The 23304-nt window shown below is 34.3% G+C and overlaps 1 protein-coding gene across 1 annotated transcript in view; it reads right to left on the reverse strand.

The window, feature by feature from the left end:
• Positions 1-23304, reverse strand: part of TTC6 (tetratricopeptide repeat domain 6) — a 182775-nt gene that overhangs the window by 79122 nt on the left and 80349 nt on the right. The window contains exons 6-8 of the mRNA XM_036239179.1: positions 19234-19361; positions 14775-14969; positions 2173-2302 (exon numbers count right to left, since the gene is read on the reverse strand). Of these exons, the coding sequence (XP_036095072.1) occupies positions 2173-2302; positions 14775-14969; positions 19234-19361 (453 nt within the window). The remainder of the gene's footprint in view (positions 1-2172; positions 2303-14774; positions 14970-19233; positions 19362-23304) is intronic.

Consider the following 23304-nt stretch of genomic DNA (forward strand, 5'->3'; position numbering starts at 1 on the left):
ATTTTCAATCACCCCCCCCCCTTTCTTTTTCTTCTCCTTCCAAGACTGTGATAACACAAATACTAGATCTCTTATTAAATTCCCACAAGTCCCTGAGTATCATAGACCTATTGGCCATCTGTACGTCTTCTTTGGAAAAAAGTCTGTTCAGATCTCTTGTCCATTTTTTAATTAGATTGTTTTTTGATATTGAGTTGTATGAGTTCTTTATGTATTTCGGATATTAGCCCCTTATCAGACCTACACGATTTGAAAATATTTTCTCCCATTCGGTAGGTCGCCTTCTCCTTTTACTGATGGTTTCCTTTGCTCTGCAGAAGTTTTTCAATTTGATGTAGTCCTACTTGTGTATTTTTGCTTTCATTGCCTTTACTTTTGGTGTCTAATCCAAAATTCACTGCCAAGACTGATAATAAGAAGATTACCACCTGTGTTTCCTCTAGGAGCTTTGTAGATTCTGGTCTTACACTCAAGTTTTTAATCCATTTTGAGTTAACTTTTGTGCATGGTATAAGATAGTGGTCCAGTTTTATTCTTTTGCAAGTGGCTGCCCAGTTTTTCCAACACCATTTATTGAATGGACTGTCCTGTCTGTTATTCTCGGCTGCTTTGTCAAAAGTTAACTCACCATATATGTGTGGGTTTATTTCTGGGCTCTTTATTCTGTTCCATTGATCTATGTGTGTTCTTTAGGCCAATACTATATTGTTTTGATTACTGAAGATTTGTAATATATTGAAATAAGGTAGCATGACGCCTGTGGTGTTGTTTTTCTTTCTCAAGATTGCTTTGGCTATTTGGGGTTCTTTTATGGTTTCATACAAATCAAATTTAGGGTTGTTTGTTCTATTTCTATCAAAAATGCAACTGGGATTGTGATAGGAATTGTGTTTAGTCTATTTCTTTAAATTTGTTTCAAGTGAGTTCATAATTGCTTATCAAAACATTTTAATGATGGTGGCTATAAAATTTTTGTCTGATAATTCTAACACGCTTGTCCTCTCAGTATTGGCATCTATTGACTGTCTTTTCACATTCATTTAAAGATTTTCTTAGTTCTTGGAATAACTAGTGATTTTCTACTGAAATTTGGATAGTTTGGGTTATGCTATAAGGCTCTGGATCTTATTTAAACCTTCTTCTTTAGTTGACATTCTGCTAGGGCTCCTCCGATACCAGCACAGTGGGGAAGAAAAGGAGTGACTCATTACAATCTAGATTTCCCGCTAGGCCTTTGCTAGTGAAGATGGGGGTTGAGTCACTGTTTTTTCTGTGGTGTTCAGCTGAAATGGAGTGGTTATTGTCTAAAAACTTTCTGTCTTTTTAGACTGAGTGTTTCCTGACTCTTTGGCTAGAGAGAGGAGGCTTCTGTTGGGGCTTTTTTTTCTTGATCTTTTTAGTTTCTAGATTACAAACTTTTTCAGCTTCAAGTCTAAGATATATGACACAAAAAAGAAAACCCAAGAAACTAACTCGCCACCATGTCATTTCTTCAGTCCCAAAGTTCCTAAGTAGTGTGCTTCATTCTATTCACCTTTTGGAGTCTTCTATGTTTGGAACATCCAGTGTTTTTAGTTGTACTTAGCAGGAAGAATAAGAAAATGTAAAAGTACTTATGCCCCATCTTCCCCAGAAATGGATGTCTCGCAACTAGCTTTCAAGAAGCTCCCACCCATTACACTTTGGCATATTATTTGGCATAATGGTGGAGAACATCCTCAATTATGTTAAAAATTATTAAAATAATATTTTTTGTCCATCTATATATCTATGCAAGACCAAAAATTTTCCAGCTAAAACGACCTACCACAAAATTGAATGCAGAAGCAAACATGAGAATCTAGCCTTCTTCTATTAAGCCAGACATTAAAGAGATTTGAAAAACAAATAAAATCCTAGTTTTCTCATCAAATATTTTGTTTAAAAATATAATTATTTTTCATAAAAATACATTACTTATATTAATATATACAATTGTATTTCTTTTTAATAAATAAATAAACATTTAGTATTTTCTCAATTTTAATAATCATTATAAATGTCAATAGATATGACCCACATAAATAATTAATAAATAATTAATAAATTTTAAGAGTATAAAAAAATGTCCAGAAATTTAAAAGTTTGAGAACCTATGAAGCAGAGAAAACTAATATTAACGGAAGTTCTTACTTCCTCTCCCAAGAGTTGTAAATTTGGTTCCTGAGCGGGCTGTCTAGTTCCTTGTGCCAATTCAGGTGGTATTTCTGGTGTTGGGACATATGCTTGCTTGTCATCTATAGCAGGAATTCCTTGCAGTATTCTACAGTGTGATAAAAACAATAAATTTGTTTTTTAAGTCATTGATAAAGCAAGAGATGTTTGCTCTCATTTCAGAGATTGTGCAGAAGTCATATAATCCAAAATGGAAGATAATTAAAACATAATTTTCATTTGGTTCTAAGTACACTTTAGTTTTATTACATTGGAATAATAAATTCACCCTATGAAAACCTGATTGCAAAAGAAGCAAAAAGTTCTCTACCTTCTGATCATTAACCTGCTCCCCACCTCCAAGCTCCTAAAAAATGCTTTCATTTCTTAGATTGAGGCAAAGTGTCAGCTTAAGCAGAACTCTCTCCTCACATTAAAGTCTTTTTGATTCATATCTTGCCAGAATGAAGAGAAAATTGTTATGGCATCAGCTCTTCCCTTCTATGCAACAAACTGCATATACATTAGGATAATTATGAGGTACAACACGTACAACAAAAGCCTTAATTAAGCCAAAGAGATAAGCTAAATCAAAATTTGAAGGAAAAGTATGTCATTAATGACTGATAACTGCTTGAAAATACATTAATTTTTGTGTTGCAGCACTTACCATAAAAGAAATATAAAATAAATACAAAGTGGGTTTACACAGACTATAGCTATATCAATTTCACATGGAAGTATTTAGAGTCAATGTTCCCTCTAATTTTTTTGATATACCATTATATGAACAATCACTTCATGAGCCATTAAATGTGAAGACTAAGCATTTACAAACCTAACTGACTTTAGTTACTTAATAATGTACTGAAACTCTCAAATGTCATCATACCAGTTGTTTAAAACAAAAAACAAAAAAACAAAAAACAAAAAAATAAGCCCACCAAAAGCTAGACTGGAAAAAATAGGCCGTTGCCAAAGTAGAGCCATGGAAAACAACTTCCTGCCTCACCTAGTCAAATATTTGCATTCAAAGAGAAGATAAATTTGAACTCCTAGCATGGTGAATATAGTAGACTGCCACTCAACACCCAATCCATGTGCTTTCCTGAACTGTGGAAGACAAGAAGGTAAAACCCTCCTGCCACCAGTGCCCTAGCTGTAATTTAAGATCCACTAATCAGATGCGCTCATATAAAACTTAGAAGGCAGAAGTTTCTGATGTTTTTGTTGACAAGTAGTCATGGCAACACTGAGGTCTATAGTACTATTCCAGTTTCTTCTTTTGTGGGGTTTTTGTTTTTGTTGTTTTTGTTTTCGTTTTTGTTTTTGTTTTTGTTTTGCCAGTGAGCGTATCAATAGACATAGTGTGGCTCCAGAGTCAAAAGCTGTGACAGAGTTCACTTGATCCCTAAATCACTGCTGAAGTGGTGCGTTGTCGGTGTTGGCTTCCAGACTTCCCACCTTCCTGACTTGGCCAGAAGGAGCAGCTCCCAGCAGCCAGCTGAGCATGTTGTGTGAGTCGTCTCTGAAAGCCCTGGAGTCCATTTTTCCAATCTTTCCATCGACTTTACAAGCATTGACTTCCCATTACTAAATCCCTTTTTGCTTAAAATAGCTAAAAATCTGTTTTTGTTTTGTTTTGTTTGCAACTAAAGCTTGACTGATATATCTAGAAAAAAAAAGAAATAAAAGAAAAAAGAGAGAGAGAGGAAGGAAGGAAGGAAGGAAGGAAGGAAGGAAGGAAGGAAGGAAGGAAGGAAGGAAGGAAGGAAGGAAGAAAAGTCAAGTCTAGGGGCTAGAAGAATAAACCAGGATAGTACATATATCAAGATAAGTAAAGTGTTTCTAAAATCGAGGAGGAGAGGGGTGACTTCAGAAGCTTCTGTGAGGCACTGTGTATTTTCATCTGGTCCTAAACCAAAAAACACAGTGGTAAGAGTCATTCACATCTTATTCTTTTCACATTTCAAATGTTCACTAAAGAAGTAGAAATTCTGGTTGGAAAGAAAGTAAAAGAAGTTATTGGACATTTTAGAGTACATAGGTCTGGTAGACATGAACGGGAAACATTAGGGAAAAGGCTACCCAAGATTAGCAACTATTCCTGTATGACAAAAATGAATCATTTAATTTGACATTTTTCTCCAGATTTTCCCTGCTTCCTTCTTTACTTCCACAGAGAATTACCAGTCCTTTCTAGAGTTCTCTTCTTTGGAAAGCACCACCACTTCAGTGGTTCAGACTGAAAATCTCTTCGACTCCAGGCTCTCCCTCTCTCCCAACAGTGATCACTGGTCTTGATCCGTCTCCCTCCAGTGTCTCTCCTGTCCATTGAATTTTCTCTCATCTGAGTCTAATGACATCATCTTTGCTGTCCCTTACCTCCAATCTCTCCCTCTTCTAATCCATGCTATACACCCCTGCCAGAGCTGTCATCAGCCACCTCCTTTCCAAATACATAAATGACTACACACACAGTATTAAACCCCTGCACCTGGCATTCAGGGTCCTCCACCATCTGGGCACCATCTGCGTTGCCAATCCTACTTCCCTCCCCTAACACCTGGCCCAATATATGTTCATTCTGCAAAAGAGGCCCTAGGTGCTGAGGGGGAATAGAGGAGACAGGCAATCAAATCACAATACAAGATGGCTATGAAAACAATGCTTTCAGATGTCAACTCTTCCATGATGCCTTTACAATGCCCCTCTGCAAAACTAAAATTCAATTTTGCTTCCCTAGTTTCCCTGCTGCATTTTATTTGCTCTTTTATTATTGAATATACTATATTTTATTCTGCATATCTTTTTCACAGTAGATCATAGCTTGGTTGGGCAGGGTGGGGAAGAGAATATTGATTCTTATTCATTTTTTGTCTCCCATGGTTGCAAATGTAGTAGGTACTGAATAAGTATTGTTGAATTTTGGCTGAGTGAGAAAAGTCCCAAAGTGAAAGCCAGTCCTAGATCCTGTCATGGGAAACTGAGAGTTGTGGATCAGGATGATGTACTGCAGTGGTTCTCAAAGTGTGTTCCCTAAACTAGCATCATTAGGATCACATAGGAACTTGATAGAAATGCAAAATCTTGAGCCCCATCACACATAATAAATCATAATGTCTGATCATAGAGACCTTGTCAAATCTCTAGCTTCCCAGATTCCTCCTCAGTGAGTTTGAGTTACAGCATGTGACTTAATATACTTGTCAAACACTCCAGGTGGTCCTTATCCTCAGGGGAAGTCTAAAAAACTTACTGATATATTGGGAAGAAGTAGCTTTTGGAATGAGGTTAAAAACCAGGATTTTAGTCCCACTTTGGTCATTTGGTGTGCTATGTGGGGTAGGCCACTTTTCCTTCCTAAGTCTTAGTTTTCTCATCTATATATATGGTAACAATGATTGGGTCTTTCGGAGTCTAATGCTCAGAAATAATAAATGTGCAAGTTTGCATGTAGTACATGTTCAGTAAATAGTAGAATCATTATTGTTATTATCTTTGAGGGGCCGAATGAAGGAAACACACCCACCTCTCTAGACTGAGTTAAACCTCCTTCCCCGTTTCCCATGGGGCCAGAGATATAAAAGGTATTTCTTATTGTCAGTTGTTGTCAAAAAAATTTTTGAAAATATTTCTTCTAAGCTGCAAGCACTCTGTAAAAATGTCTGCTCACATATCCTACGAGTTACATAAAAGTGACTAGGAACTCCATCCCGTGAGCATGGAGAAGGGTTCTCCCTCTAGCAACCCTCTCTCTTCCTTGGTGTGACTCTAATAGAGATGTTCTTCCTTCACATCTTTGATATCCATTCCTTAGTGAATTTATCTTATTCCTTGGGGCACGAAACTCGGAAAAGGTATTTATGTAACTCAAAGATGTATACAGGGATATTTTAAGAGTGCTCATGTACAAAAGTTTTGCCTAGTAATACTTACATATAATAGAGTATTTTAGTCTAGACATCGTTTTTTAAGTGCTTGTAGCAAGCCACTAAATTGATTTCACAACCTATTTATGAGTCTAAAATTTAGAAAACAGTAGCTTATCAAAAATGTTGTTCGAAAAGCAAACTGCTAGATCTAGAAAAGACTTTTTAGAAGTTCACCTTCTTGAAGAAGCTAATCTACAAATAATTTTCTTTAGTATAGTCTTTAAAATCTGTGGCAGTGGTGATAAATACTTTTTTAAAATTCAGGAAGCATAGTCTTAGTAAAATAATAAATCTGAAGAAGAATAAAAGTGTAACTATATAATTTTTTAACAAAATATGATTAGGGAGGGGGATTTATTTTTAATCATTGTAAGTACATTGCTACATGCAAACAGTGACATCTGGTGGAATGACATTGCTTTGCTTTAAACAAAAACTCCAGCTTTCACATATTGACAGTTAGGAAATCAGATTAATGTCCAAATCATTTCCTTTTTGGCATTTCCATATAAAAACAAAAATACACTAATCTAATATCTTATCAAACATCGATAATACATACTGAAATGACTTTTTGTCATCCCAATCTGTATTTTTAAACCTTAAGTAGGGGGTTATTTTTTAAAAATCAATAAAACAGAAGTCTAATTGAGGTCATTATTGATTATAGTTCTAACTCTGCCAAAAACTGTGCTTTGGAATGTAAAGTTTTGCCTCAGTTTTCTCATCCATAAGTATGAAAGGTTAGACTGGGGGGAAGCTAAGATATCTATGGCCCTGATATGTGTGCTGCTGTGACACATATCACTAGCTAGACCTCAAACAAGGATTAACTCTCATGTTTTTTGGCATAATATCTTGGGTCATTGCCTGGATTATGTAGCAAAGAACAAGAGCAAGTAAAGGGTGAGGTATGGGGGCAGGGAAGGATTAGACCTGACCACTGAGGAATGGCAGACAGTGAAGGGAATGGGAGATGGTGGAGGAAAGTCAGTTCCAGATAATCACATTGGAAGAAAATATAGAGCAGAAGAAAGAGCCCAATATTCCAAGTGCAGTACGACAAACCACAGATGTGGCATCAGAAAGATCTAGCACGGGACAATGTCACATTCCAATGGGGAGGCAATCAGTGATGGGGAATACAAAACCAGGCAGTATTTTATGAAAGCTTTAAGTAATTAAGTAGTCAACATCAGAAAAGTCTCCCACAGTTATCAGGGCTGCAGCCCTGGCCTCGGACTCAAAAACCTGATTTCAGTTCCTAAGAGAGAACAAACAATACAAGGTAGAACACCCACCCTTCTAGAAGCAGAAACTCTGCTCCCAACATGGGTCACAATGGATCAAATATGCAATACCAAGGGTAAGTAAAATACGCTTATCTCAGATTATTCAACTAGAGCTCCTAGGATTCTTCCTAGTTTATACCAGGGTTGGTTCTGGAAACAAGATAAGAATGAGTATTCAGAATAAAGCATAAAGAAAAGAAAAGAGCATCTTCACAAGTTCATAAAACATGGAAACCACATTTGGAATCAGCGAGATCAGGGTCCTAGATTTTATCAGCTCTGTATACGTGGACTAGACATTTAATCTCTGAACTACAGTTTCTTCGCTTAGGAAATGGAATGAATTTATCTACTTCATAGAGTTGTTGTTAATACTAAATTATATAATAAATGTACCTCAATGCATTCTCTAAAAGATAATTTACTATTTTCCTGTTCAAATGTCACTACCCTATTTGGAAGGTTCAGATAAAATCTTTCAGATGGAAGCACACTTTATATATTTGATCTGTAAACTATAAGTAGTAGAGACAGTAAGTCAAAGTAATTACTCAAGTGCCTGTCTTTCAGTTTTAAAATAAAAACCCTCAAAAGGACATACTGTCCAAACAACATCTTTAATGTTATTTTTATGAGATGTATGTATATATATTGCATACACAGAAAAAAGCCAAGAATAATCTTTACTCTATAGAAAAACCAATAGTAAAAGGTCAGTCTCTACTACCCTAGTTTTAACAATCACAGAGAAAAATTGTCGAGGCAAAATTTTCAAATCCTATCTCATCCCACTCCCAACACCATTCAGGATTCTGAATGACTAAATTAGTAATATAAATGTGCATCTTCTGGTTCTTCTACTGAAAATCTAAAAGTAGTATTCTAATATCTTCAAGAGGAACAGTCAGGAAATGCCAGGTAAACCTATCTGATATTAACTTTGGACAGCCAGAAATGACCTAACTTCACTCAAAGATGAGTACACAGAAAAATCAAATATGAGTTCTATGAAGAGAGTCTGCAAAGCATAAAAAAGAAATATATCATTCAAAAGGCATGTGAAAAACATCTTTTTGAAAAAGATTTATTGTAGAAATTAAAAAATATTTTAGAAAAGGTTTGCTTTGTTTCATCAAGAAAATTTTTTAAATGCTTTCACGAAACAACAAAAGTTCAGATAAGACAAAAGACTTAGATTTTCTTAAGAGGTTGGTAGAATTAAGAAAAAATAAGAAATTGTAATAGAAGTATTAAAATGGTAGTTAGAAGGAATTTTTAAAATTTTATAACTCAGAAAATGAAATCACTGATGTAGAACAAAAGTTGGAGAGATGAACATAAGCAAAGAGATGAGAAATGTATAGAATAGATAAAGAAGATCCCATATGTGGCTTGTTGCTATTACTGAAAAAATGCACCAAATAAATAGAATGGAAACACCACTCAAAATAAAACAAAACAAAACAAATGTCCTAAACCAAAAAAGCTGCATCTGCATATCAAAAAGGCTTTCCAGGTACCAAGTAATATTAATTAAAAAGTAATCCACTTCCAAATATAAGGTAGCAAAATTATTTAATTTAAGTTTTAAATCCTGTAAGCATCAAGGAGGAGTGGAAGAGAAACAAGTTACATACAAATGAAAACGAACTGGCTTCAAATTTCTATCTTAAAACATTGGATATTGGATAATAATGCAAACAACCAAAAACACATAAATGAAAGTTGACAAATATGATAGATTATAAGAAATAGCAAAGAAGCAAAAAAGAGAGAGAATACAAAAATGATGGCAAGAATAATATCACATACATCTGATATTACAATGAATAAATATGGAGTGATCCAACCTATTATAAGAAAAATTGCTGGTTGGCTTAAAAATATTTACGTCTATGCAATCTACAAGTGACTAGACTAAGAAAGGTTAAACATAAAAGGAAGGGCAAACATATACCATACAAAAAAAGCAAAAAGTAAAACAAAGCACAGTTTTACTTTTTATGAATTTAGTGTACAATGTACAATGAAAACAAGACCACAATTAAAAGTTTCTTGAATTTCTTTTCATGCAAAATTGTTTTTATATAATCATGCATCGGTTTATATATTTATTTTACCTCCTTTCAGCACACAAAGTTTTCCTTGTTCTTTATCGTGATTGCAATGCATCTCATCACTGGATGCACCATAAAAAGTTTTCCGTTGAAGAATATTTAAGTTGTTTCCAGTTTCTAGTTATTATAAGGACAATGAACATCTTTATGCATTTATCTTAGTAAATGATAGTCATCACCATATAGATAGATGGCATTTAAAGCCCCAGTCCTAGATAAAGGATCACCTTGAGAGTGTAGGTAGGGGAGGAAAGAGGTCCCAGGATAAGCCCTGGGCACTCCAATGTTTCAAAGTCATGAGATGAGGAGCCACCAGCAAAGAAGCCTTGAGAGGGCAGAGCCAGGAGGACAGGAAGAAAACCAAGAGAGATTGTGGTCCCAAAGGTCAAGGAATAAAAGTGTTGTAAGGACGAGTAAATGCAACTGTGCCAAATGTCTTTGGAAAGTCAAAATGAGAACTGTGATATCTTAACGCAAATGCAATTATGTCATTCTTCCTCAAAAAAAAAAAAAAAAAATCCCAGTCAGTGGTTTATCACTACACTGAGAATAAGAATCCCTCCCCCAAGCCATCACACACATGCCCTAAAGTACACATACAGGACATCTATAAATTCCTACATAATCAGACTCTTGCCTCCTCTCCAGCCTCAACTTCATCACTGCTCCTCCTGATCTCTAATATTGGACTTTTTTCCAGTTCTTAGATGAGTTCCAATTGTCCACAGCAAGGATTCTCAAACTTCAATGTGCGTTAGAATTGTCTGCATTTCCAACAAGTTTCCAGGTGACGGTGCTGCTAATCTATGGACTATACTTTTGAGTAGTAAGAACCTAAAAAATATCCTTTCCCTTTCTCCTATCTTTTATTCATCTTCAAGTTTCGATTTAAGTTATCATTTCCTCAAACGTCCCAAGATAATAAGAAACTCTTCTTCCTGGTTTCCATAGCACTCTGCAGATCTGCACAATAATTAATTCATTACCTCTCTCCTCTGCTAGTCTCCAAGTTCTCTGAGGGCAGGGATTATGTTTCTCTTATTTGCAGATTCTTCCCTAGTGCCTAACTCTATGCTTGGCAGATAATAGGTATGCACACACACGAAAAAAAAAATTACTGATCAATTTAAGTAACTATTCACATCCATATTTCTTGAGATGGAAAAATAATTACAACATAATAAGTTTTAAAAATCTGGTAACAAAACATTATGTACATAGCATTATCCCAGTTTTGTTCTACATGATTTATGTGCATACAGAAAAGCCTGAAATCATATTTAAGAATGTAATAGTACGTATCTATAGATGGTAAAATTTTGAGAATTGTTTTTCTTATTTGCATATTTTTGAATATTTGCTAAAACATTGTGTTATTTTTAGCAAAATAATAAATGAAATTACACACTGAATTCTGACATTTAAACTTCAATTTTCCAATCATTATTATTATAGTTGCTATTGTTTTAATGTATAGAACTAACATCTGTTCGCACTCTTTTTAAACACGACTAGGAATTTCCCTTGTAATTTGAAGCCGAGTTGAGGCCTAGGTCTGCTGATCTATAGCCTAAGCACTGCATACCATCAGGAAGCTGACTATAAGGGTACCTGACTTGAGAAGGTCAACCGATTTTTATAGGATGGCATTTTTGTCAACTCCACTAACGGTGAATTGAAAAAACACACAGCAATTTTACCTAACCAAGTCAGTGAAATAGAACATAAGTCCATAAATAGACTCAGGAACATGTTAGCATTTCAAACTAGTGAGGAAAAATGAATTTATTGAATAAATGATCATTTACAATTGGCTAGTCACTTGAAAAAACAATAATGCATATTCCTCTTATCAAATTAATTACCAATGGATCAAAGCTTTAATTTTTTAAAAGAAAGCCCTAAAATTATTAGAAGAAAATATGAGAGAATACATTTAAAGTCATTCTTTATAAGAATGACACCAAAACTGAAAGACATAGGAAAATGATCACTAATTTTTACTACATAAAAATCAAAACTTTTATAGTATAAGACACCATAAACAAACAGAAAAGCAAACAACAAAGTAAAAAAAGTCTATAAAGTATGACAAAGTATCACTTATAAATCAATATGAAAAAGATGAATGAAAACTCAACAGAACATGAATTGGTAACTCTCGAAAGGAGAAAAATAACCAAGAAACATTTTAAAATGTGCTCAACTTTACTAGAAATGAACAAAAATAAATAAATAAAAAGATGTTTTTCTTCATCAGATTAGAAAAAATCAGGAAGATTGACAATTAGTAGTTTGACAAGGGTGAAAAGAAATGAATGATGTCATGAATTATTGGTAGGAGTAAAAGTTGGTAAGTATAAGTTGGACTTCTTTCTAGAAAAGAAGTCCAGCAATATGCATCAAAAAAAATTTACGTTTAATAAATAATTCCACACCTAGGAATATTCTTACATTGCAATTTGGTTAAGTTAGTGAACAATATGAAATGAAATCACTCAAATGTTCACATACAACTTTAAGTGAAAGAGATCCATCTATAGAATGCCATATATGGTTTAAACACATGCATACACAGGAGATGTTCAGAAGGCTGTTCACCAAACTGCTAACATCAATCTAGGTGTTTAAACACTTTTAATGATTTCCATATTTTAAAACCCAAAATCTAAAATTCCATGCTTAGAAACTAACAAAGTGTCTATACACTTCTCTTTACAATACAGAAATTTGTAAAGCAAACATATAAATAATATAGAATATTTTATAGTTCTCATAAAAATTGCTGTTTAGCAAAATAAACTTAAGTTTGAACAATACATTGCTATTTTAAATAAGCTTACATATGTACCCATAGTATTTCATTAAATACTATGCGGTGTTTGCAACAAACAACAATTACTATATGCAGAACTAGGAAAGCATTAAAACTACATAACACAAGTATTATTATACTTTGTGTTAACTGTTCATTGCATAGAAAAAACAAAAGCGAGAAAGTAAAATGATATTCATTTCCTGTTTACAATTACCCTTCTTGAGAACATTTATTAGTGCAGAAAAAAATTATCTGTTTCTCCAAAATTGTAGACTCATCACACAGATATATTTTGAAAAGGTTAAGCTATGTTTAGCAAGGTAATCCTCAAGATATGGATGCCAGAGAATTAAGTATTCAGTACTTAAATTAACTTCTTATTTGGTACTTAGGAGCAAATTGCTAAGAATTAGCATCATCAAATAGAACATTTATTGACTCTCTTGGAAAAAAGAAAGTGAGATCTACTTGAATAAAAAAAAAAAATTTAGAATTAGAAAGAAACCAATATTTTTAACACTTTGCATGACTAATAGAAGCTGTAACTCCTCAAAATGATGTTTGCCTGCAGATTGCTTATAGATATGACTCAAAATAGTAGTTTTATGACTACTAGATGATGTTTATGTCTTTATTTTCCATGCTCAGCTTTAGGCTTTTAATAGACAATCCAAAGAATATTATATGAAACTGCTATTTTCTGCCAGAGATACTGGACTAGTTTTGAAATTTCCAAAATTCTTCACATACGATTTTTTTTAATTGAGTAAACTGACTTGATAAATTAAAACTTAAAGACTTACATGTATAAAATTTTAAATAAGAAATAAAATCTTTTAGTTTAATTAGAAAATAAACATGAGAATGACCTTCTCATTGTAATTACTAAACACAAAGAAACCAGACGATTTTAAAAAATGAAAGAAGACAGTAAAGTGTTACAAGTTTTACTAAAAGTCAAGTTTGAGGACATGGGCTCAGAATATACCATGAAAAGAGTGGATAAGTTACTAATAACTTTGTGTTATTAGTAACACTTTATTGCTAAAAAAAAAAAAACATTAAAAAATAGCAGACTTGTGTATATATGATATAATATGCTGAAATAAACTGAAGTGAAGTAGAAATGTATGCTATGACCAATTAAGGACTTATGAAATCTAATTAAAAGTGATCTTCAAAAACATTAGTCTACAGATCTAAAATAGTATATATATAATACTGAAATATTTTTATTTAAATTTAATTTAATATTTAATATTTTTAATATTCTTACAACATGTAGGAGATGATTTTTTTAGGATTCCTACACACATTTTAAAAGGCATTCTCAATGGGCAGGTAAAATGGCCCCCAAGGGGATGAAAATTGATGCCTTGTCAGGGGGAAGGGTGATAAAAACTCACTCTTTTTATATATAGTGCATAGATAGATAGATTAGGTAGATAGATGATGATGATAGATGATAGATAGATGATAGATAGATAGATAGATAGATAGATAATAGACAGACAGACAGATGGTACCATAAACTGATGTACAACATATCTGGAGTATTGAGAATTAACAGGGAAGGGCAATTAGGAAAAAAAAAAAAACATAAAAGCCTAGAAAAACTCCTTAAGGGGGTGGTAATGAAAAACTTTTGAGAAAAACTATGTTAGACACATCTGGATTCTGATCACTAACTAAAGATAAAAACTTAGGCAAGTATCCTGATATTATGGAGCCAAATTTTCTTCATGAATAAAATAGAAATTACGATATGATTTCTCTCTTCCAATTGATGATTTAAATAGGGAAGATGCAAAGCACACAGCATAGTGGTAGAAGTATAATTACTGCTAAATAAATGTTGGCTCCCTCCCCTTTTCTCCTCTCTTTTGAGGATGCTATGAATTATATACTCTTCACAAAAGAATATTCAGATTCAAAGGAAAGTGAGACACAAGGAAAAATGGAAGAAACTCTAGAGACAATGACTTTTGTACCTGATCCCTGGAACCAAGTACGCCCAAAGAGGGCGAGATCTAAAAGGTTGGCTTCAAGTCAAAAAACTGATTTTCTTAGTTGTATCAGCTTAGCAAAGTTGCTTAATTTTTATGAGCCTCAATTTCCACATCTGTGCTCCGGAGTTGTAATGAAAAACAAATGAGACAATATATGCGACACTCTTTGAGAATCACAAACCACTAAACTAAAGTTATCTTATGATAGGCATAGTTCATGTTAATATTGGAAATTAAGACATTTACCTAGACTGTGTACATACTGGGAAGAAATGGAAAAGGACAAAAACTGCTCTCTCCAGTGTCTAAGAACAGAATCAAATCAAGTCTTCAAAATCTAAACCTCGAAGGCAGAATTTCCTTGCTAGTTTAAATCTAGTTTAAAACAAAATTACCAATGGAACTCTTACCTATTTCTTTGATCTTCATCTGTAAAGTAACCATCTAAGAAAGCATCTCCAAATATTCCAAGTAGGGTATTGTGGCCTTTCTTGTCGGCTGTATGATACACTCGAGAAGCCAGGCACAAGTCAATGGGTAGCTTCTGGGCTGGGACATTGGTACACAGATCATGAAGGTTACAAGTGGCAACGTCTTGTGGGATTCTGCAACAAAGAAAAAAAGTGGGATTCTTTTATCATTGTGTGGTCTTTTGATATAAAATACATTGACAGTTTAGTTCAGACTCTAAAAAAGATGTCTAAATGTAAGAGATGAGATTTAAAACTATAATAATGGTTTATAACAAATTTAATATCACCATGACAGACCATTGACCATACCTTCAAAGTCATATATCTGGCTGCCTGCTGAAGATTTCAACATATATATACATACACATATGTGTGTGTATATGTGTGTGTGTGTGTGTGTATAATCTTACACATATCTCAGAGTCAACAACTCTAAAAGCAAGCTCATTATCATCCCCCCCCCAAAAAAAACTTTTCACTTTTGAATTCCAGAACTCAGTTACAACACATCTAGCCATCATGCATCACTCCTTCACTACCCTGCTCAAATGCTAATGTCCTTGAAGAAGTAGGACAATGAAGTATACTATCCATTAACTAGCAGTGAACTCAGTGACGCACTGGGTCTCTCTAAGTTAATGAAGTATCTTCCTTCCCACTGTGCTAGAACTTGCCTCTTCTGCCTTTCCAAACAAAGAAGAGAGCCTGAAGATATCTTTTCTTAATCCCCAGTGTCACTTGCCATCCAATCAACAAATACTTCATGAGTACCTGCTATGATCCAGACTCTGGCTAAGTGATTTAAACACATTCTCTCTAACTCCGACAACGAAACTATGTTGCAGGTATTATTATCCTTATATTGAAGCAGGCTTATTTAGGATAAGTCACAAAATTAGCGAGTGGCTACTAGAATCTAAACACAATGCTACTGACGAAAAGTCAAATTTTTTGCCTGTTAATGTCTCTTAATGACCCCTGAGGAAGTGTCTTTCCAGTATTACTCCATCCACACTTCCCAACTAAAGTTATACTCTCAATTTAACCACCTGATGACCTTTTCAGCAAATCAATTCGAATAAACTTTAGATTGTATTATCTATGACCTCCAAGCCACTGCTAATAATATTGATGATTCTCCTTGAAATTACTTCTCCTCTATGAGCTTTTTTAAGCCTGCACTATCCCAACTCTACATCTTACTCTTTAATTCATTGAAATTTGTTTGGTCACCGATTTTCTTTCTCCATCTTCTAAATCGGGTACAACTTCCAAAGTTGAACTAATCTTTCTACTCCAGAAAAATCAGCTTTGCTGTTTCAGCTATTTCCTCTGTGCTGAAAGCTCCCAAATCTCATCTCCAGTATCACTAGCTCACCTAGATCCTTCCTCTTCAAGATACAAAACACTAGAGCCATCTCTGGCTCTTCTTTCCTTCACCTACATGTCCAATGAAAACCCGAGCTTCTCCCCTGCATAGGGTTGCTTAGATGTGCATCTTCTCTCAGTCATTTCCAACACAGCCAAGGGCCTCATCACCTCAATCTGCATTAACAAGGATTTAATGCCAGTTGGAATGAGCACTGCACCCTCTGTCTTTTCACTTCTTCCAACATCTCTGCAAAATTCTATCTCATTGATCTTTGAGTACTCCTTTACTCACACAATGGCTCTTTGATATTGCTGTATTCATCGAACTTCCTCTTGCTAAGTTTCCAGGCTCCTAGCATCTGGCCCTACTTCTAACATAGTGGTTAAGCGTTTTGAGTGTGGTGAAGTCAGATGCCTCTGTTCAAATTCTTTTTTAAATTATCACATGGTCATAAGCAAGTCAATTACTTTCTTTATACCTTGGTAAATTGAGAATGACAGACAACATTAGCACATTCTGGATAAAATTCCTTTAAGAAAGAGAGGAGTGAATGCATTTAAAATAGTGTCTCTCACATAGCAGATGTTAGTTGTTATTATCAGTCTCCAGGAAAATTCACAGGGCCAGCAAGACCTGTCGCTTCCTTCAGTTATGGATAGAATTCTGCCTATCCTTTTGTCCACGTCTAAACATCCTTCAAAAAACATTGGCAAGACTAGTTTTTCTGCAAAATTTAATTTTTTTTCTTTTTTACGAATATCTCTTTTAATACATTGCCCTTTCCTTGTGCCACCAATTCTGACTCTTTATATAATGAGGTAATACAGGTCTGTCCACCAGTTGGTCTATGTGCCTGCATAGTAACATAGTACAAAGAAATATAGACTTTGGAGTTGGCTGGGCCTGGATCAGGGTATTAGTTCTAACACTCGCAAACTGTATCACTGATGTGTCCGAAGATCTTCTGTAAAATGAGAATAAAAATCCCTAACTTTTGCCTTTCTAAGGAATTGGTAACAATAATAGCTCCAGGTCTATGAAAATCTCAAGAAATGCTTCTTCTATTTTTATTGCTATTGTTATTAATTTTCACTGCACAGCACCTGACCCGTTGCTAGGCACGATATGTACATTATTGAATCATTAACACAGAGTGGTTTCTGTCATTTTGAAAATAGCACAAGGCCCCAAAAGAACATGACATGAAATTTGTACATGTTCGAGTAGAGAAAGAAAAGAGAGGTAAACCTAATACGTTTGGAAATGCCTGAGACAAAAAGACCAAACTGGAGGAGTAAAAACGGGTGTCCGGGAAAAAGGAATCCTAAGAAAGGAATGAAAAAAAAAGAGGGGGGAAAAATGTAAGCTCTGATGTCAAGCTCATCTATATCATCATTCTGTTTGAGACAGGTCCTGGCTAGTGGAATGTACCTAAGATTACTTTTTTTTTCTTTAAAGAAAGCATCACAACCAATCTGAATTCTTATGTTCCCAACATACTCTAATAACATAGATCTGTAAGTGAATCTCCCTCGGTTATCAAGCTAAATAACACTATGTTTTCAAAAGATGGCTCAATTCCCAAGGGAAAAAAAATTTAATTTTGGAGCCACTCACAAGTGAGAAAAGTTTGGTTAAAAAATTAATTAAGGAAATAGGAGCAGGAAATAAAAGATATTCAGAAACATTTTCTCAAAATTCTCTTTTAACATATACATTTTTTAAATATCAGATTTTTATTCCTCTGCATCTTATTCTTATTTCTCTCTAATGGAAATTTCTAAGTTCAGTTTTAATGAATTAACGCAGTACTATATATATATATCAGAAAAGTCTACAAATATTTTTGGCATGCTCAAGAAAGGCTGTGTGTTTTTATAGCATACTCTCCTTAAACAGGACTATTTGTCATTCTTTGAAACACTAAGACATAAAAAAGAAAAGACTCTGACTCTGTGTGTGGCCATGCTACTTTACTTAATGCACTAAATGCAAGGTTTTTTAGGGGGAAAAAAATCAAGAAGTTTCTGCTTCATTGATAATCTGACAGTAACTATTTATTGAAGGTAAAATACTTGTTGTCTGCTGTCACTATTTGTTTTAATACATAATCTTGCTAACTAAATGAGCTTAAAGCAATGTAGATAAGCAATGGCATGTACAGGGTCACTTAAATGCCAATTTGACTCTTTCATAAACTTTGAAATTCTTTTCCCATGAGTCTACTCTCAGCTACTAAACTGTGAGTAATATCCATTTACAAAGTTTAGGCTGGTCATAAAAAGGTTGTCTTCCATGTCCAGCACACCTTTCAGTGCCCTAAGCAACAACAAAAGCTAATAATTAAAGCTTCTTTAAGTTCCCCATAAAGAGTTAAATGAGGAAGAATCTAGAATTAACCAACTCATAAAAAACCCAGTAGTGAAATAAGGAGAAAATCTGTTTCAACAAGATGAATGGCAAAAAGATAAATCTATACATCTAAACTGCATTTATACACTACTATTCAAAATTATGGTTACACTGCTGCATAATAACAATTTCATTAAAAATGTGGTGGTGGGGAGGGGATAAAACATGCAATGATAATAGAGAATGAAAAGGCTACCTAAATAATCAGTTCTATTAGCACATTTTGTGTTGGGTTGCCTTTTATTTTATAGTAACAAAATTAACCAATATAATAAGCAATTAATCTAAATTAGGCGTCACAGTGACCAAAAAAATAAAATCTGACATTTTGACATTTAATTATCTTTAGTTTCACAAAGAGCTATTTTATTATAGCTATTATTATGTCATTAAATCAAGTACCTTGGTCAAAAATAGAACAGAAAGAAGGTAGAGCACAGTATACATATCCTAACTAGTATCTGCCATCAACTCTTCTTCTGTGAGGAGGTTTAACTTAGGTCTCATTTATGAATTTCTAAAACATTCCATTTTCCTTTAGAAATGCATTTTCAGGTATCAATGCTACTAAATAACTTCTCTTCAGACAGTAAATTTGTAAACCTAAGTTACTTTTTTTTACGTAGTTTTTGATCCTGCAGGGGTTTTGTAGGCTTTCTTTGCTGTGGAGCTCCTAATTTACTTTTTCTTGTTTGTTTAACTTCTTTTCCTTTGATTTGCAACACTTCTGATGATCTCACCTTTTAAAAAAAAGTGAAAGTGTGCTGTTAAAGATAATTGTAATGAGAATTAGATCTTCTCTCTCATATTTAATGGTCTATTTTATATTTAAACTACTAATTTCTATGTTTATTTTACAACGAAATATAAATCCTAAAGGTGAGTTGATATTTTTCTCTAGATCCCTGCCCAGATTTTTACATATATACTCTCATAACAATAAAAATATTAGTATTATACTTATTTATAATATTTTGATTGCCTTAAAACTACTAAAGAAGAAATATAAGATTTTGCTCCGTAGATTTACTCTTCTTGGTTGGTATTTTTAATAGGACTTAGCCTTAGTCTCTTAAAGTCTATCATGGCAGTTCCAGTCAAGATGGTGGAGTAGGTACACTGTGCTCACCTCCTCCCATGACTACATCAAAATTACAACTAAACGAAAGAACAATCATCATTGAGCATCACCTGAAGTCTAGCTTAACAGAAGTTCTATAAGAAGGACATACAGAAGAGGCCACCAAGAGATTGGTAAAAGTGGTGGAGACATGGAATGGGCTGGTCCCATATCCACCTGTGGCAGCTAAAAGTTGGGAGGGATATCTCAGCTATAGACAATCTGCAGATCGCTTTGTAGCTCATACCAAGTGACCCCAGCAGGGCATAGGCAGTGGCTAACCTTCGCCTACACGCAAGAGCCTCTCCCAAAAGGCCCCAGAACCAACACACTGAGGGGCAAGTTTCACACAACATGAGAACACCATCCAACTACCTCCACAAACAGCACACCCAAAGGGAAGACTCGGCAGGCACCCTGATGCTTAGGGTCAGCTCTTGCACAACAGCACCTCCACTACAGTTACAGCCAGTCCTCATAACCAATCAGCCTGAGGATCAATCTCTCCCAATGACATACCAACAACAATCAAAGCTCAACTACAACAGGAAAGTATACACAACCCACACAAGAGGCATACACAGAGCACCCGGGTCAGGTGACCAGGAAAACTGAACCACTGGGCCCCACAGGACACCTACTACATAAGGCCATTCATCAAGGCCAAGAGACATAGCAGCTCAACCTAGTACATAGAAACAGCCAAAATGAGGAGACAAAGAAACATGTCTCACATGAAAAGAGAGAACAAAAATCCAGAAAAATAACTAAACAAAATGGAAACAAGCAATCTACCAGATACAGCGTTCAAAACTCTGATTATAAGGATGCTCAATTATCTCAGTGAGAACTTCAACAAACAGATAGGAAACATAAAAAAGAACCAGTCAAAACTTAAATAAAGAATACATTAGAGGAATCAACAGTAAATTAGATGAAGCAGAGATATGGATGAAAAGGTAGCAGAAAACACCCAATCAGAACAGCGAAAAGAAAAACGTGTCCAAAAAAGTAATGATAGTTTAAGGGATCTCTCGGACAACATAAAGCATACCAACATTCACATCATAGGGATACCAGAGGAGGAAGAGAAGGACCAAGGAACTAACAATCTATTTGAAGGAATAATGGCAGAAAACTTCCCTAAAACCAAGAATACTCTACCCAGTAAAGCTATCATTTAGAATTGGACAGATACAGAGTTTCCCAGACAAGAAAAAACTAAAGGAGTTCATCACCACCAAATCAATATTACAAGAAATGTTAAAGGGACTTCTTTAAGAAGAAAAAAAGAAAAAAATCGAAAATATGAAAAATAAAATGTCAATCACTACATATCAACAATTACTTTACATGTAAATGAATTAAATGCTCCAATCAAATGACATGTGGTGGTCGAATGGATAAGTAAACAAGAGATTCACTTCAGATAGAGAGACACACATAGACTGAAAGTAAAGAGATGGAAAAAGATATTTCTTGAAAATAAAAACAAACAAACAACAGTTGAGGAAACACTACTTCTACCAGACAAAATAGACTTTAAAACAAAGGCTGAAACAAAAGACAAAGAAGGACTCAGCTATTCTGCTTCTGGGTATTTATCCAAACAAACCCAAAATACTATTTTGAAAAGACATATGCATCCATATGTTCAATGCAGCATTATTTACAAAAGCCAAGATATGGAAGCAATCTAAGTGTCCATCAATAAATTAGCTGATAAAGAAAAAGTTGCACACATATACAATGGAATATTACTCAGCCATAAAAAATAATGAAATCTTACCATCTGCAACAACATGAATGGACCTAGATGAAATAGACAGAGAAAGACAAATACCATATGATTTCACTTTCATGTAGAATCTAAAAAACAAACAAGACAAAACAAACTCATAGAGAATATTTTTATGGTTGCCAGATGGGAGGAGAGAAGGAGGGATGCATGGAAAGAAGAAGAGATTACATTCACAGGGATGTAAAGTACAGTAAAAAAAAATATATAGTTAATAATATTGTAATAACTATGCATGATGTCAGATGGGTACTAGATTTATCAGAGTGATCATTTCAAAAATTATATAAATATATAATCACTACATAATACCTCTAAACTAATATAATATTGTATATTAACTATAACTGAAAAATAAAATATTTTTTAAAGTTTGGCATGTACCTTTTATGCTTTATATGACTATTTTCAGTAAAGTTTTTCAATTTGTTTTCCTGTACTGTTTTCTATTTCTATTGCTTCAGAAAAAGTAAATGCATGTCTGTCTCTTAAATAATTGCTTTTTAATCATTACAGGTATTCAGAGTATTGTTTTCCTAGATTTCCAAGGAAATTTGCAAAATTTATAGTAATACTTCATCTAAAGCATTTTCTCCATGAGTTTCTCTCTTTCTCTTTTTCTTTTTCTTTCTTTCTTTTTTTTTTTTTTTTTTTTTTTTTTTTTTTTTTTTTTGAGACAAGATTTAAGAAAGAAAGTAGGGAGGCTTTCCTTGAGGAAAGCAGAGAGACATGGTTGAATAAATAGAAGGACATGAAGAAGAGGGATGTTCTTATAGATTAGGTAGATGATTTGGCCTCAGTTCAGTAGTAGGAAGAGAGCTATTGCAATTTCTTGGGTAAGAAAGTGATGATGAATAAGGAAAGTTCAGAGTACAGAACATTCCATATCACCATCCAGTTACTGTTTAAATTTTCTCTACAGTTTCTCTACCAAATGGTCATCTATCCTGGCTTAAACATGATCAGGAAAAGAGGATTTGAATACATCCAAAGGTAGTCTTTCTCTTTGAAACTCTTCCAGTTAGAAATTTTGCTTATTAGAGAGCTTAAAAATTGTCATCCTCTAGTCTCAATTCAAACCTCACAATCTAGCTCTCTTCCATGTGACAGTCAAATAGTTGAATACAATTGATTCTCCTGGGCCTGCTCCCCCAACTCCCAGCTAAACATCCCCAGTTCCTTCAAGTCCATCTTACATGACATGATTTTGAAGTATCGTGCTTTCTTGTCTTGAATGCTCTCTCCCAGTCTGCAATTTGTCAGTGCGTCTCAGGGGATTGGATACTCACATTTGAACACAGTATTTGATGTGGTCAGATGAACCAAAAGAAATAATCCTGTTCTATGATATTTGTCAGTCAATGTAAACTATGATTGCACTTATTTTCCTTTCACTAAATTATAACCTAAAACCCTAATTTTTAAAAATATTTTATCTAAGTCATATCATCTGGTATCTATGCATTTAGTTTGTGGACCCAAGGGCACAATCATATACACATTTATCCCCATAAAATTTCATCTGCAACCTCACTAACCAATCATACCAGTCACATTTTAGATGTTAGCTGCATATCCAATCAGAAAATCTTCCATGTTCTCATTCAAGTTATTAGGAAATATGCCGAACTGAGCACAGCCCTGTAGCAGTCTACTAGGGACATTCATGAGCATCCTTTGAATAACTAATTACAAATCCATCTAGCAGTTCCCCTGACCACAGTCTTGTCTATAAAACTTATCATTGGAAGGTTTTCATAAATGA

Source organism: Rousettus aegyptiacus, unplaced genomic scaffold (genome assembly GCF_014176215.1).
Source record: "Rousettus aegyptiacus isolate mRouAeg1 unplaced genomic scaffold, mRouAeg1.p scaffold_m13_p_3, whole genome shotgun sequence".
Taxonomy (NCBI): domain Eukaryota; kingdom Metazoa; phylum Chordata; class Mammalia; order Chiroptera; family Pteropodidae; genus Rousettus; species Rousettus aegyptiacus.